This window comes from Onychomys torridus, chromosome 9 (assembly GCF_903995425.1).
Source record: "Onychomys torridus chromosome 9, mOncTor1.1, whole genome shotgun sequence".
NCBI classification, from domain to species: Eukaryota; Metazoa; Chordata; class Mammalia; order Rodentia; family Cricetidae; genus Onychomys; species Onychomys torridus.
The window spans coordinates 45,076,583-45,093,467 of NC_050451.1; the positions used below are offsets into that span (position 1 = coordinate 45,076,583).

A 16,885-nucleotide genomic window follows, 5' to 3' on the forward strand; every position below is an offset into this window, starting at 1 on the left:
GGAGCTTTACCCCGTGCTCTATCCCCAGCCCTCGGGTTATTAAGTGGGTGAATGAAGTGTGGGTTTGCAGAAAAGAAGCAAGGGCAATAGATAAGTATCATGCTTATATGACCTGTTTCTGTCGTTTGTTATCTGCCTTATGCTCTTTCATCTGTTAATTTTTTTGTCCTTTGACAGACTTTAAAATCAACTGCTGTTTACCATGTACTATGTTGGCTTGATGGTAGAGATTTTTTTTAAGGTGGTGCCTTAATCTTAAGAGGCTCCTTTGACAGACAAAGGTCCTGTTATTATACAGCACTCGGAGTCCCTGGCGAGTGTAGCCAAGGCGAACCATGGCGGGTGAGAGACAGAGATGCCAGACAGACAGTGCTTGGTGAAGAGTTATATTTGGTGGGGGAAGAGATGGGAGAGGGAAAGAGAGAGAGATAGGGAGGTTGGGAGCTCAAGCTGGAAAGGTGCCTACCTCTGAACAGAGAGAGAGGGGAGAAGGTGGAGTTTTCTCTTAAAAGGAAGCTTTAAGTCAGAACACACACAGGGCCAGTCTCCCAGGGGCGGGCCAGAATGCCAACACAGGTCCCTGTCCTGTCCTAAAGGGTTGCCAGTCCCTAGGATCTGCATAGTAAATGTCCATTGGCAAATTGTCTTTATTTTGTTAATGAGTCTCTGAGCTTATTGTGTTTCCTTGTGTCCGTATAATCAGGTAGCAATAAAGAAGTTTGTGTCACAACAACAACAACAATAGAGGCTCCTTTTTCATTGTTTTTGTTGGTTGGTTGGTTGGTTTGTTTTGGTTGGTTGGTTGGTTGGTTGGTTCGTTTGTGGAGACAGGGTTTCTCTGTGTAACAAACAGCCTTGGCTGTCCTGGAGCTCACTCTGTAATCCTGGCCTCGAACTCACAGAGATCCTCCTGCTTCTGCCTCCCTCTTGTTTTTTTGAGACAGGATTTCTCTGTGTAGACCAGACTGGCCTTAAAACTCAGAAATCTGCCTACCTCTGGCTCCTGGATGTTGGGATTAAAGGCGCGTGCCACCACTGCCTGGCCTGATGGTACAGACTTTTTAAAAGAGTTTTTTTACCCTTTATTTTTATTTTATGTGTATGGGTGTTTGGACTGTGTGTATATCTGTGCACCACATGCCTGTCCAGAGAAAAGGGCACTGGGTCCCCTGAAACTGGGAGTCATCCCAGATCTTGTGAAGAGAAACCATCTCTTAGCCAGGAAGGCCTCGCTTCAGGTTTATCTCGGCATTCCCCACTCCACACCTCCACATCTTCCTCTGAAGTCCAAGCTGGCTTAGAGCTTGAGACCCTCCTGCAGTTACTGACACAGGAAAATTCTCACATCAAGTTCAAGTTAAATCATTGAGATTCAGTGTCATTATTATGGAGCTAGAGAGAGAGGACAAGAGTTCAAATACCCAGAGCTCATGTAAAGCTGGGTGCAATCAGCTGTGTCTGTAATCATAGTGCTCCTGCAGGGAGATGGAGACAGGAGAAGAATTCTGTTGTACTTTCCTGCTGTAGTGTTAAATGAATAGGTAAGATCCAAGACTGAGTTTGTCCTCTGAGGGTAACCTGCAGCCTTGCCAAACCCATTGCTACACATGGATTCTGGGAACCAAACTAGGGTCCTCTGTAAGAGCAATAACCAGCCTTAACTCATGCTATAGCTCTGGCTTCAGTTTTGGGATACATTTTTTTTTTTTTTTTTTTGAGATTATAGTAACACCATTTCCCCTTTTCCTTTTCTCCTTCCAAACCTTCCTATCTACCCTCCCTTGCTCCTTTTCAAATTTATGGCCTCCATATCTTAAAAAAAAAAAAAAAAATCCAAGCTTGGTATGGTGGCACACCCCTTTAATACTAGCACTCATGAAGCAGGGCCAGATCCGTGAGTTTGAGGCCAGCCTGGTCTATATAGTGAGTTCCAGACAGCCAGAACTACAGTTCTCATAATGTAGCCCAGGATTGCCTGAAATTTACTATGAAGCATAGGTTTGCCTCAGACTCTGCAACTGTTTCCTCTGCTGCTTCTCAAAGGATTGTGTGTGCCACCATACCCAGCAGCAAATTTTACTTGCTTTTAAAAGATTTATCATTTATTTGCATGTGGATGTGAGTGCATTTGGAGACTAGAAGAGGACAGCAGATCCCTGGAGCTGCTGGCAGTAGTGAGCTGCCTGTTGGTTCTCGTAACCAAATTCTAGTCCTGAAAGAGTAAGAGCAGCAAAGTGCTTTTAACTGTTAAGCCACATCTCCAGCTCCCAGCTGCTATTTTGTTGTCAGAGTCCATCACCTCTTCAGTATGGTCTGGGGCTCTTAACGCAGGTCAGCTGTATGCCAGAAGCAGTTTTCCTGCTAAGCCATCTGCTGCTCCTAACCCCGTCTTAGAACGTCCCTGATCTGTTTGAGGGTTTAATAATAATAACATTGTCAAAGAAGTACAAATATACCACTGCTCTTTTTTTTTTTTTTAAATCTAAGCAGTGTTGCTTATATGGTAGAATAATCTCATTACTAAAAATCACTGTTGAGTAACTTGCCATTTTTTGTTTTTTTTCATTGTTATTTTAGGAGTATACATTGTTTTATAATTTATGATCAGAAAAGACATTAGTCTTTACTTCTTTTTTGTGTGGGGTTTTTTGTTTGTTTTTTTCTGTTTGTTTGTTTTGAGACAGAGTTTCTCTGTGTAGCCCCTGGTGTAGATGTAACCATCTTGTTAAATAAGAAACACAGAGCCAATTGCAGAGTTACAAGCCAAGAGGTCAGAGCAATAGCTGAGAGCTGAAAACCTTACCCTTCACTGCTGCTCTGTCTTTCTTCTCCAAAAGCTGCTTCTATGTGTTTTTTCTTTTTATAGACTTTCTGTTCTGCCTTCTCATTGGTTGTAAACCCAGCCACATGACCTCCTCGTCACTGCCTGGCTGTACAGACCTCCAGGTCTTCTATGGTTGGTATTGAGATTAAAGGTGTGTGTCGCCATGCTGGCTGCATCCTTGAACACACAGTGATCCTGCCTAGCTCTGCCTCCCAAGTGCTGGGATTAAAGGCATGCACCACCACCACCCAGCTTCTGCTATGGCTTGCTCTTATCCCAAGGCAACTTAATTAATATACAAATAAAATCACATTTCAGTACAAATAAAATATCACCATACCTTGGCTGTCCTGGAACTCACTCTCATGCCTCTAACATGGAGTTCCACCTGCCCCTGCTGGGATAAAAGGCATGTGCCAACACCCCCTCAATAAGTCTTTTGTTTGTTTAAAAAAAAAAATGTTAATAGTACCCCCCCCCAGGCCACTGGCCTCAAGAGATAAATATGTATACTTTCAATATGATGTTTATTAATTTTCATTTTGATCCAGTTTTCAAGTTCTCAGTAGTTGAATGGTTTTGAAATTTTAATCATTAGTATGTCTGTTTTCACTTATACTACAGGGTAAGAACCTTTATAAAGTTCGATGGAAAGGATATACATCTGATGATGATACCTGGGAGCCTGAGGTTCATCTGGAGGACTGTAAAGAAGTTCTTCTTGAATTTAGGAAGAAACTTGCCGAGAACAAAGCTAAGGCAATAAAGAAAGATATTCAGGTATCATAATTTTATTTATAGAAAGTATGTATAGTAAATTATGAAAAATACAATGTCCAGTGTTTCTGTTGTGAATTCCATGTTGCTGATTTGTCCTCACAGACAGCTCTTCTTTTCCATCCTGTGATTGTATTTGGTAGATAGATGTAGTTTGTATGTTGTGCTGTTAGCTTACACTCTAATGAAATTTCTGCCATGACTTAAAGATACGGTGTAGTTTTGCCTTACAGTTCTAGAGGCATTAGTCTACTTCTGATGAGGAGCACCACGGTACTGTAAGCTTGTTTTCATAAGCCAGGAAGCACAGAAGAAACCAGGCTCCCCACTCCTCCTTGGTGTCATGTTATGAATGAACTGAAGGTTTCTTATTAGGCTTCGCCTCCCTAAGAGTCTACCATCTCCCAGTAGTGCCTCCCCAGGAATCAGGCCTCTAACACATGACCTTTGCAGGACATTCAACACTCAAATCACAGTAGACATGAATGTTGGCTAATAAGAGGAGCATACTTGTGATTCTAGTACTCAGGACAGTTAGAAAGATGATTGAGGCAAACATAAGGATGCTTAATCGTTGCTATGTGAATGTACTAAATAAATGTTTCCTTGTTTTGTACAAAAGAGAAGGGTGTATTCAGGGGCACAGCACCTGCCCAGTATGTGGAGGCCCTGGATTCAAGCTCCAGTGCCATGCTGAAGAGCAGGAGTAGTAAACATAAAAATGCAGGAACATAAAGACAGACACTTCATAATTTCATATTTGCCCATATTGTAAGCAACTATTCATTATATATGGTGATTATTGCCATAATTTTTTTTTACTTATTTTGTTCTAGTTCACAATATTGTTAGATTATAATACATACATTCATATTTAGTCTGTGTTATTACCATCTTTACCCTTTTCTGCTACTTAAATAATTGTTCCTTTTTTGTTTTTTCGAGACAGGGTTTCTCTGTCACCCTGGCTGTCCTAGAACTCATACTGTAGACCAGGCTGGCCTTGAACTCACAGAGATCTGCCTACCTCTGTCTCCAGAGTGCTGCGATTAAAGGCTTGTGCCACCACCAAACCAACTAAATAATTCTTTCTTGAAACAGGCTCTCATAATGTAGCCCTGGCTGGCCTAGAATTCTACCAGGCTGGTTTGTAACTCACAGAGATAAACCTATCTCAGCCTCTCAGTGCTGGGATTAAAGGTGTGCACTATCATGCCTGGCTTTGTTTTTGAGACAGGGTTTCACTGCAGATCAAGCTGGCCTTGAACTTCTGATCCTCCTGCCTCTGTCTCTTGAGTACTGGAATTACAGGTAGCACACCTACCAAAATTAAGCAGTTTTTAGTTCCTCTGCTAGTTTTTATGGATTTTGGCAGTGTTGGGATTGAGCCTGTATTTTATGACTGAGTTAAACCTTCCAGCCCCAACCACTGAATTTTGTAGTAGATGTTGTTGTGGGCATTTGTTCTGCAACCATCATTGCACTATTATGTAGAGGTTCAGGAAGATTCAGAGGCTTAAGACGGTCGTGATACTATAGGAAAACATTTTCATCCTTTCTGTTCATTTCTTTTAGTATAGTTTTTGGAAATGAGTCATAAAATTAGTTTGCTCAAGTTTTTTGTTATTGTTTATACAAATATTCTTTTTTTCTTTTCTGAGAGTGTTTCTTTATGTAACTCTGGCTGTCCTGGAACTCACTTTGTAGACCAGGCTGGTCTACAGGCCTTAAACTCAGAGATCCTCCTGCCTCTGCCTCTCAAGTGCTAGGATTAAAGAAAGGCATATACCAGCATACCTGTCTAAATACCTTATTCTTGAATTTCTTTTTAGATTAGAACAGCATTTCAGTAGGAACTGTTTAAGATCATGTAACACCATTTAATCAAGTAAGATTCCTATGTAGTTACTGTGCTTGCTCCATTTAACTGAAATATAACAAGTTTAAGAACATTCTAGAAGGGCCAATAACTGAACAGATAAGGGTGCTTGTTGCCACACCTGATAACTTGAGTTGAATTCTCAGACTTCACATGGTGAAAGGAAAAAGTAGAATTCCTCATGTGGTTCTCTGAGCTCTACATGTATACTGTGTCATTTATGTGTTTTCATGCATGCTCACACAAATAATTTAAAAAGTCAGCTATAGCCTGTCATACACTAGACTGTTATTTTAACTCATGTTTCATTTTGATACCTCCAAAGCACTAACATTTTTCTACTTTGTATCTCCTTTTTATTTATTTGTTTGTTTGTTTATTTATTTTGGTTTTTCCAGACAGGGTTTCTCTGTGTAGCTTTGCGCCTTTTCTGGATCTCGCTTGGTAGACCAGGCTGGTCTCGAACTCACAAAGATCCGCCCACCTCTGCCTCCCGAGTGCTGGGATTACAGGTGTGGGCCACCACCGCCCGGCTGTATCTCCTTTTTAAATTGACTTTCATCACCTCCAAGTCCTGTTTGCTAAGTCAGAAATATAAGTAATACACACGTTAAATTTAGGTAAAGAAGTCAAATCTGCTTTTTAAGCGTTTTCATTAGATTTCATTAGTACAGCCTCTCAAAACTCTTGAAATTATATTAACGTTTTAACCTTTTGTGTTTTATAGAGACTGTCTTTAAACAGTGACATATTTGAGACACTCTGTGATAGTGACCAGCAGAGTGACACAAAAGAAGACACTTCACCAAGGAAGAAAAAGAAAAAAATTAAGTGCAAAGAAGAGAAAAGTCCAGATGATCTGAGGAGAAAAAAAACAAAACTGGGAAAACTGAAAGATAAGTTCAAATCAGAGCTGGAGAGCACCTCTGAAAACTTAGGTTTTGATGTAAGGACAAAGAAAAGGATTTTGGAAGTCAAGGAAGAATTGAAGGACTCCAAAAAGCCCAAAAAGGATGAAATAAAGGAAACCAAGGAATTAAAGAAAGCTAAACGGGCTGAAATAAGAGATTTAAAGTTTAAAATAAGAGAGGATGTCAAGGACAACCGGAAACCAAAGAAAGAGAGGCACATGGAATCCACGCTGGAGTCTGAGTCCCCCGGACCTGACGAGCCCCTCCTTCCAGAGGGTGATGGGGAGGACCTCCTTTCTGACAACAGAGAAGAGACTCCAAGGATGAAAGCAGGACAGGACACAGTGCAAGAGGGCATTTTTGAGAAACATCTGGATAGCCTTGTTAGTCCTGAAGAGCATACTGGTGTCAGAGTCAGAAGGAAGAAGAAAAAGCCAAGGAAGTTTGAGGACCCAAAAGAAACCAAGAAGCTAGAAAACACAAATACTTTTTCAGAAAGGAAAATGACACCTAAAAAGCAAAGGGGTCAGGACAAGGGCCGAAGTAACCTTGAGTTACTAAGTAAGTTACCGTCACCTGTGTCTGCCCAGGCCCTGAAGAGTTCCAACCTGACTGGGGAAGAGAAGGGCCTACGGGCCCCTGACTCAGCAGAGGAGGTGAGGGTAGTAGAGAACTTGTAGAGTATAGAAATAATTGGTACGGACTATCCTGGGTTTTGTATGGTCAGGAACTTGAAGGAGAAATGGTAAAGGAAATGGTCAAGCTAGAATACAGTGTAACTCCTCAGGTACTTACTGAATATGATGTCATGAGGACTGCTACATGTTCCAGACCTTCAGGCACCGAGTTAAGTTTGCACCTTGCTTACCAAACATGACAAATTGTAGAGGTGTTCAGGTGTTGTATAGCATTGTAGAGACAGGCCTATTAGCTTCATCAATTCAACTGAACTTCATTTTAGGGTGTATGTGTTCTCTTTTTAAAAAATAGTAGTTGAGGGGGCTGGAGAGATGGCTCAGCAGTGAAGAGCGCTGGCTGCTCTTCCAGAGGTCCCGGGTTCAATTCCCAGTACCCACATGCAGCTCACAGCTGTCTGTAACTCCAAGACCTGATACCTTCACACAGACACACATGCAGGCAACTCATAAAATAACAGCTAAATTATATAAAAAAGTTCTTTGAGAATTTGATACATTGTTTTTCCCCCTACTCCTCCCCTAACTTCTCCCAGATCCACTTCCACTTCTCCCCTCCCCAACGCTGTGTCTCTTTTTTTCCTTTAGCTTTGTCATGACCAATTTGTACTGGCCATATACTCCTGACTGTGGGCCTCCCCTGGCACATGATAGAGTCACCCTTCACCTTAGAGAAAGCTCACTCCCAGAAATCATCAACTCCACAATCCTTCCTGACTCCCTTGCTTTCCCTTCATGTTAGAATGTTGGCTCGTTTGATCTTATGCCTTTCTTACTTCCTCCTGCCCCCTCTAACAAAATGTCGTACACTGGAGCCCAGGCTAGCCTTGAACTGATTATCCTGCTACTCCCTCCTGGGGCCTGGGGGTTGGGTTACAAGTTTAGCTTTCACTTTTTTTCTTTTTTCTTGAGTTGGGAACTCACTCTGTATCCCTGACTGGCCTGGTACTCACAGAGATCTACCTGACTCTGCCTCTAGGAATTCTGGAATTAAAGACATGCACCACTGTGATGGTGCTTTTTTCTTTTTTAAGATTTTTGTTTATGTGTCTGCATGCCACATGTATGCTGGCACCTGTGGTACCTGGGAAGTCAGAGAGTATGAGACTCCTTGACGCTGGAGTCAGAGGCAGTGTGAGTCATCGGACACGTGGACCCTGAGGACTGTGCTTGGTTCGGTAAGAGCAGTAAGCACTTAGTCACTGAGACATCTCTCCAACTCTTAGTTGCCACATTCTGTATTTTTCCCAGTTATTTTAAGTACAGAAAAGAAAAAAGTACACAGTACATTAGTATTACAAATTTTTCAGTTATTAAAAAGTTAATATTCCAGTATTATAATAATTACTTTGATGTTTTTAAATAGAACTTTTCAAAGTTATGAAAATATCTGTCAAAAACTATAAAAAATGAGTTTCTTTCCATTATTCTTGGTTTTAATTTAATCTTTTTTTAATTCTATAATTAAATTTAATAATCTTTTTTTGTTTTTTGTTTTTTGTTTTTGTTTTTGTTTTTCAAGACAGGGTTTCTTTGTGTAGCTTTGTAGACCAGGCTGGTCTCAAACTCACAGAGATCCACCTGCCTCTGCCTCCTGAGTGCTGGGATTAAAGGCGTGTGCCACCACCGCCCGGCAATTTAATCATTTCAAAGGGGAGGAAACTTTCTATATCAAAAACTTTGTTAAACTTTTCCCACTCTTTGAGACAAACTGTAACAGCTCTAGTTGTCCTGGAACTGCTCTGTAGGCCAGATTGGCCTCAAGATCCACCTGCCTCCGCTTCCTGAGCTAGGATTAAAGGCGTGTGCCACCACCGCCCAGGCCATTTCCCCTAGAAATTTTATGTGACCTTACATATAAAGTATATAAAGGAGATAATAAAATTCAAACATTTAGTAATAACAATTCATAAAGAAATTTACTTTAAAAAAACAATCTCTGGCCAGGTGGTGGTGGCACACGCCTTTAATCCCAGCACTCAGGAGGCAGAGCCAGGCGGATCTCTGTGAGTTCGAGGCCAGCCTGCTCTCTGAAGCAGGTTCCAGGAAAGACACAAAGCTACACAGAGAAACCCTGTTTCGAAAAACCAAAAAAAAAAAAAAAAAAAAAAAAAACCCTCTGGTATTCATTACTTTTAGCATTAAGTATATATATAAGTTTGCATACTAATGAATATACTTATTTTAATATAAAAATTTAAATCTTGGCTGAATATTTAATGCTGCAGGATGTATTTTTTTGAGAATTGATCCATGTCTTGATTTTATAATTGTTGATGAGGAAAATGTTCCCTTACAAGTATGTAGTAAAAGCAGATTATTGTTCTAATCTCAGACTAAAAGATTAGATATGAAATGTGTCAGGCCAGTCTAGAATGAACTGGCTGTGTAGCTGAGGATGACCTTGAACTGCTTGTCTTTCATCAGTTTATGTAATAGTAGGGCTTGAACCAAGGTCTTTGTGTGTGCTAGGCAAGCACTCTATCAACTGAACTAGGATTATAGTAAAAACATACAATAGACTTGAGTATGAGGAATCTGGCAGAGTTGACATTGCATTTGAGCTTGAACTAATTTTTGGTTGTTGAACATTCAGAAATGTGTTTCTGTTGTAAATGTTTTTGCTCCCTTGACATTTGTTTTATATAGCCCCATAGTTGAAGCTGTGGTCTATAGGAAGATATTAGGCCCTGTTTGCAGGTCTATAACTGCAATCTAAGAATTTGGGAAGCAGAGGGATTGGGAATTTGAGACCAGCCTGTGGTTACATTGTAAGATCCTGTCTGGAAAAACTTAAAGGATTATTTGTGGTAGTCTTATCCTTAGTGAAAAACTGGTAAGTTTGACAGGCCATGGGGAAAATGGTTCAGAAAATACTGGGTTTTTTTTCAACCTGGGGACTGTAATGGTCAATTGAAATGTAAGGTCAGTGTACCAGAAGGAAAACTTCAGAAAATGTGATAGAGAAAAGAAGAAAAAAAAAAAAAACCACTCACACACACACACACACACACACACACACACCACATGTACAATGTAAATAAAAACAAAAGCATTATCTGTTGTGCTTACAAGGATACAGGGGAATGTAGAGAAATGAAATATTATGGTTGCTTTGAGTTTTTTGTTACATTTTTAAAGATTTATTTGTATGGATATTTTGTCTGTGTCATGTGTGTACCTGCAAAGTCTAGAGAAGGGCATCAGATCCCCTGGAATGGAGTTTCTTACAATGGGTGCTGGGAACTGAACCCAGGTCCTTTAGAAGAGCACCAAGTGCTCTTAACCTCTGAACCATCGCTGCAATCCCAAGATGAAGGTTTTTTGGGGGGCTAGGGAGGGGTATTTGGAGACTGGGTTTCTTAGTTTGGGTGTCTGTCCAGGATCTCACTCTGTAGACAAGGCTTGCCTCAAACTCACAGAGATCTGCCTTCCAAGTGCTGGGCTGCCTGGCTTTTTTTTTTTTTTTTTTTTTTTTTTTCTAAAGGTTTTCATAGAGTTTAATTTTGTAGCAATTTAGTTCTTACTGTACAAAAGATTGGATTTCACAATGATGTTTTCATACATGTATATAGTGAATTTTGATCATATTCAAGTGTTTTTGTTTGTTTTTGAAACAAGGTCTCACCATAGAGCAAGCTGGCCTTGAATTCATGTAGATCTGTCCCTGCCTCCCTAGTGTAAGATGAAAGGTTTGCATTACCATGCTGTGCACAAACATTTTAAATAATAAATTCTTAAAAGAAAATGGGGAAATGGGTATTAGGTATTGGGTTTTGGGTTTTGTTTTGCTTTTTTGTTTTTGTTTTTTTGAGACAGGATTTCTATGTATAGTTTTGGTGCCTGTCTTGGATCTTGCTCTGTAGACCAGGCTCTGCCTCCTGAGTGCTGGGATCAAAGGTGTGCGCCACCACTGCCCAGCCAGGGGATTGGGTTTTGAGTTTCATTTTGTATAGGCTTATTATGTCTAAAGTATAATCTTGATTGGAGGAGCAGTGGGAGAAAAATTGAATAATCATCAGTTATGTGCTCAGGTATTTTAGACAGACATGGCTGCTTGACTATTTTGGTTTGCAAATATACAGTATCAGCTTTTTATCTATTCTTGTTTTGGGTTTTGTATTTGTCTTTAGGAGAAAGAGACAAAAAAAAATGAACCCAAAGAAAAATACCAGAAAAGGTATGATTTGGACAAAGAAGAAAAATGCCGAAAAGAGCCAAAGGGATTAAAATGTAAGTGTAAAAAATATTTCTATGTTCATTGCCATCATTTAAGAAATTATTAATTGGCCGGGTCCATGCCTTTAATCCCAGCACTTGGGAGGCAGAGGTAGGAGGATCTCTGAGTTCGAGGCCAGCCTGGTCTCCAAAGTGAGTTCCAGGAAAGGCGCAAAGCTACACAGAGAAACCCTGTCTCCATAAACCAAAATAAATAAATAAATAGTTAATTAATTAATTGCTGGATGGTCCTTTAATTCCAGCACTTCAGAGGCAGAAGCAGTCAGATCTCTGAGTTCGAAGCCAGTCTTCTCTCCAGAGGGAGTTCTAGGAGAGCCAGGAATTTCTGCCTGAAATGAACAAACAAATTAATAAATAAACAGAATTATTAATTGATTTTATATGTATATGTGTGTGCCTGGGTGTATATATGTGCACGTTTATGCAGGAGTCCTTGAGGGTTTGAAGAGGGCATTGGATCCCTTGGAACTGGAGTTATGGATAGTTTGTGAGCCACTTTATGGGTGCTGGGAACCCAGCTGGGGTCCTTTGCAAGATCTGTAAATGTCTAACTCACCTTCTGTATGAAGAACTTAGTTTATCCTGAAGATAAGCTCTTTTCTACCTGTCACGTTACAAAATTTTGTTCTTCAGGGAATTTAGAGCTTTACACTTTATTTAATAACTTAGCTTATTGCTGGCCAGTGGTGGCAAACACCTTTAATTCCAGAGGCAGTTGGATCTCTGTGAGTTCAAGGTCAGTCGGGTCCACAGAGCTAGTTCCAAGAGAGCCAGAGTGTCACAGAAAAACCCTGTTTAAAAAAACAAACAAAAATTTAGTTTACTATCAAGATTGAGTGTCCTTTCTCTGAAATATTTGGGACAAAAAGTGTTTCTCATTTTTCATTCTGGTTCAGTGATATTCACATGTGTATATAATTAGATTTTTTAGGAATAAACCCAACTCTAAATCCAAATTTTATTTTATATGTACATTATATATAAACATTTTTAGTGTTCCAGTGTTTTTGTGCCCTCATGAAATTAAAAGTGTAATTTTCTACTTATAAGCTTCATATTGGTACTCAAGTTCAATTTTGGGGGTGTTTCCAGTTTCTCTAGTGTTTGATGTATATGTATGTGTGTGGGCAGGTGTGTGTGGGCATTTGCCCCATGCACTCAGAGGCCAGAGGGGAGGACATTGGGGTTTACTGCTCTGTCACTCCCACCTTACCTACCCTTGAGCCAGGGCCTTTCTTCCACTGAGTCTGGGGGTGAATTGCCAATCAGCAAGCCCCAGCAATCCACTTGTCCACACTCCACATAGTTCTAGAGTTTTAAGCATGTCCAGCTTTTTTTATTTGGGGGATTTGAACTCAGGTCTCATGATTACACAGTAGGCCTTCTTACACGTTATGTCATTTCTTCAGCTTTCCTGACTTGAGGTGTTTTGTTTTTCTAGGCTGGCCTCAGACTCACAGAACCTGGCTAGCTGCACACATTTTTAATACTCCTTTTCCTCCCCAGGTTAGAGGTGGAACTCAGGGTCTTATTCATGTTAAGCAAGTGCTTATTAGCTGCATCTCCAGTTGTAAAAGTAGGTTTTATCTTAGGTCTAGACTCAGACATGGCAGCAGTAATGCCATGTATCTTAGTGGCTCTTACATAAAGTAACAATAAGGACTGCATCTATTTTGAACAGTGCAAGAAACACTACATTTCAGAGATTTGTTGGAGATTCAAAATACTAACAATATTTGCGCAAGATGCCTAGGGTAAACACTGCCGATCAGGTGTTCTGAACTACTATGCTGTGTTGTGACAAAGAACTACTGAAGGAAGGGCTCTCAGCCTTCCTGGTTACACCCCTCCTTTTCTCCTGGCAAAGGCATCAGCCTATGAGTGACTGTTCTAGAGCCTGTGCAGAAACTGGTGCTGAACGGGGGAAGGAGCATGATGTTAGAGCACAGACAATGCACCTGATAGAGCTACCAAATCCATTAGCTTTGAACTAAAAAGGAAATGGGGAAACTGGATAGATTTGTGGTAGAATGTGCTTAGCATGCAAGGTCCTGGCTTCTATCCTGAGGACCAAAAATGGGCATGGGCGAGGGGGTAGGAAAAATACATAAAGCACTAGACAATTTGGAAGGGTTGTTAAGTGCTGGTTATATAGGTTTTTACTAGCAGGGATATTGGAAACCAGACTCAGTACTCTACATACATGAAATAAATAGTGGTTTCATTTAAGGCAAAAAATGCACTTGAAATTGGCATAAAAGATGAAGGATCTGGTCTGATAGGATGTGTCTAGTGTGCACAGGGAAATCACCAATCTCCCCCTGCCCCCCCCCCCCCAAAAAAAAAAACATGAAGGAAGGAGGAAAAGATACCAAAGCAGACTTGAATACACCTTTGTCATAGCTTTCTGGATACTGAGAAGCCAGTTCAAAGACTAGTTAAATTGATTTTGTGACTTTGATAGTAAATCTTACTTTGCTTTATAATCAAGGCAAGTATTAGTAAAACTACAGAAAAGATGTTTATTCAGTATGAATACAGATTTTTTTAATTGTAACATAAATTTGCAACTTATAGTTAACCATTGGCTTTAATGTTTGAACTAGCATTTAAGGAAATCAGAAGTGCATTTGATTTATTTAAAAAAACAGAAGACAAAAATGATGTTCTTGAGAATAATTGGAAAAGAGAAGAAACCCCCGTGGATTATAAAACTACAGATGATCACAAAACCAAGGACAAGTGTTCACTTAAAGAAAGAAATACTAGAGATGAGACGGACACTTGGGCATACATTGCTGCAGAAGGGGATCAGGAAGTTTCAGACAGTGGATGCCAAACGGACGAGAATTGTGGTGAGTTTGCTTGGCATTGTTTAGTAGAGTAACTCAGGAGTGTTGCGTGCCCTATATTATCTACTCTTTTCTCAGAATGTAATAGATTTTATTTGGATCTCCTGAATAACTTAATATTGAAGACTTAGGTGGTTCTTTGCTATCTAAATGCATCAAATATTTTCTAAGTTCTTATAATAACACTTACTATAAAGATTTCTATTTTCCTGCTTAATTTTTTATCTTGAGATTTTATTCCAAAAATGATCAGATAAAAACTATGCATGGTAACACCAGCCCTCAGTAGGTAGTGGCAAGAGGATTGAGAATTCAAGGTTATCCACAGCTACATAGGGAATTCAAGGACATGTAGCTGTGCACTCAGCATCCTCCTGAGTGTTGTTGGGACAGTAGATATGTGCCATCACTCCCTGCTGTGTATTTTTAACTTTGCAGAAAATAGGAAATGTAAGTGAGACCGTTGTAAATGTTATCCTGGGAACATTTTGAGAAAGGTAGGGTCATGTGTCGAATACAAAATACAAAAGTTATGGGAAGGAGGAATTTAGATGTGTACCTGTATAATAAATGAGAGAGCTTGATCTTTGTTTGTTTGTTTTTTCAAGGCAGGGTTTCTCTCTAGTTTTGGAGCCTGTCCAGGATCTTGCTCTATAGACCAGGCTGGCCTCGAACTCACAGAGATATGCCTGCCTCTGCCTCCCGAGTGCTGGGATTAAAGAAAGGTGTGTGCCACTGCCACCTGGGGAGATAGATAGTTTGATCTTAAGTGAAATTATATAATCTGTGAATGTCAAGGAATAGATGATGTTTTTCCTTTTTTGTTTTTCAAGACAGTGTTTTTCTGTGTAGTTTTTGATGCCTATCCTGGATCTTGCTCTATAGACCAGGCTGGCCTCGAACTCACAGAGATTCGCCTGACTCTACCTCCCATGGGCTGGGATTAAAGGCGTGCACCACCCCTGCCCTGTGCCTTTTTTTCTTCTAAATACTTTTTTCTTTCTTTCTTTCTTTTTTTTTTTTTTGGTGACAGGGTCTTACTACATAGCTCTCGTTGGCCAGGAGCTACTGTATAGATGAAGCTGGGCCTAAAGCGCGCAGAAATCCTCCTGTCTCTGCATCTCAAGTTCTGGGATTATAAGACCTAGTCTTATTATTGAAAAAAAATGTTTTAGAGTTATTTGTATGAGTTGTGTTTTTGTGTGTGTGTGTGTGTGTGTGTGCGCGCGCGCGCATGCGCGCGCGCGCACCAAGGAGGTCAGAAGAGGTTATTGGATCCCCTGGAGCTGTATGGAGCTGTACTTAAGGTAGTAGTGAGCCAACAAGTTGGTGCTTGGAACCGAAACTTGATGCTGTTCCCTAGCAAGAGCAACAAATGCTCTTAATCATTGAGCCATCTCTCCAGCCCCTATATTGAAATTTAAAAAAAATAATTCAGAATATATAATACACTAGATGTTGTAGAAAATTTTATCTCCAGATGTAGTTTTGCATAATGGACTTTTGAAAAAATTGTTTTTGTCTTAAGATGGGGTCTTGTATAACCCGTGCTTACGTCAAATTCCTAATTCTATGTCAGCATCCCACGTTTACCACCTTTCCTATAGCTTCCAAGCAATATTTAATACTTAAGATTGCTAAGAATATTTTAAGAGATAAATAGCATAAGATCTGTATGAAGAAAATGGTAAAACATTTCTTGGAAGTCACTAAAATCTGCTTGGCTGGCTTATGTGAAGACCTAGGTTTGATCTCCAGCACTGTAAGGAAGCTATTAAGATCTTTGCCATTTTTATTAATAGAAAAACATTTTACAGATTTGTCACTTCAAGCTGATCATAGCCTGCCTCTAGTTAGAATCAAACTCTAGCACTGGCTAGGGATCTAGCTCAGTGATAAAGTGCAGGGCCCTGGTTTCCACTTATCAACACTGCAAAAACAAAATAATTTCCCAAAGAGTTTACAAATACCAACTCTCAGATTTATGTGGAAGACTCAGAAGCCAAATCCAATTTGTCAGTAGTGATCAAAGTCTACTATATAGATTAAACTGTAGCAGTTGGGCTGGAGAGATGGCGGCTCCTGCAGAGGACCCAGGTTCAATTCCTGGCACCCACTTGGCTGCTCACAGCCATCAATAATTCTATTTTCTTATACCCTTTTCTGGCCTCCAAGGGTACTACATGCATGTCATAGAAATGCATTCAAGAAAAACACCCATACACATTTCTTTTTATTTTAAAACAAAACAAAACAGAAAACCCTATTTCCTCAGCACTAGGAAGATTGTATTGATTAGTACAACAGAGTCTTCAGTAAGGCTCATCCATCGCTGTGAGATAGGGAAAAGTTGACACATGTCCTAGATTTCGACTGATGAACAAACAGCTCTTAGTCACTATTTTAGGATAATAGATTATCCACACACAGACTCTTATGTGAAAGTCAAATCCTTAATAGAATAGGGCCACTTTAGATGCTAGTAGTCCTGGGGCTAAGGTTTCTGACCTTGGTGTAGGGAAAGACTGTAAATATGTGAAACACCGTGCACACACAGTTATGTACTACTGCACATGTGTGCAAGCCAGGGGACTGCTTCTAGGAGTGGTGTTGGGGTCAGAACTCAGGTGGCCATGCTTGCCAAGCAACTGCCTTACCTGCCGAGCTATCTTACTATCTCCAAAGATTTTAGTATTTTTATGTATATG

General features: G+C 40.1%; 1 protein-coding gene across 1 annotated transcript in view; it reads left to right on the forward strand.

Moving 5' to 3' along the window:
* Positions 1 to 16,885, forward strand: part of Mphosph8 (M-phase phosphoprotein 8) — a 33,158-nt gene that overhangs the window by 1,223 nt on the left and 15,050 nt on the right. Inside the window, exons 2-5 of the mRNA XM_036200068.1 lie at positions 3,449 to 3,604; positions 6,208 to 7,047; positions 11,220 to 11,319; positions 13,932 to 14,180. Of these exons, the coding sequence (XP_036055961.1) occupies positions 3,449 to 3,604; positions 6,208 to 7,047; positions 11,220 to 11,319; positions 13,932 to 14,180 (1,345 nt within the window). The remainder of the gene's footprint in view (positions 1 to 3,448; positions 3,605 to 6,207; positions 7,048 to 11,219; positions 11,320 to 13,931; positions 14,181 to 16,885) is intronic.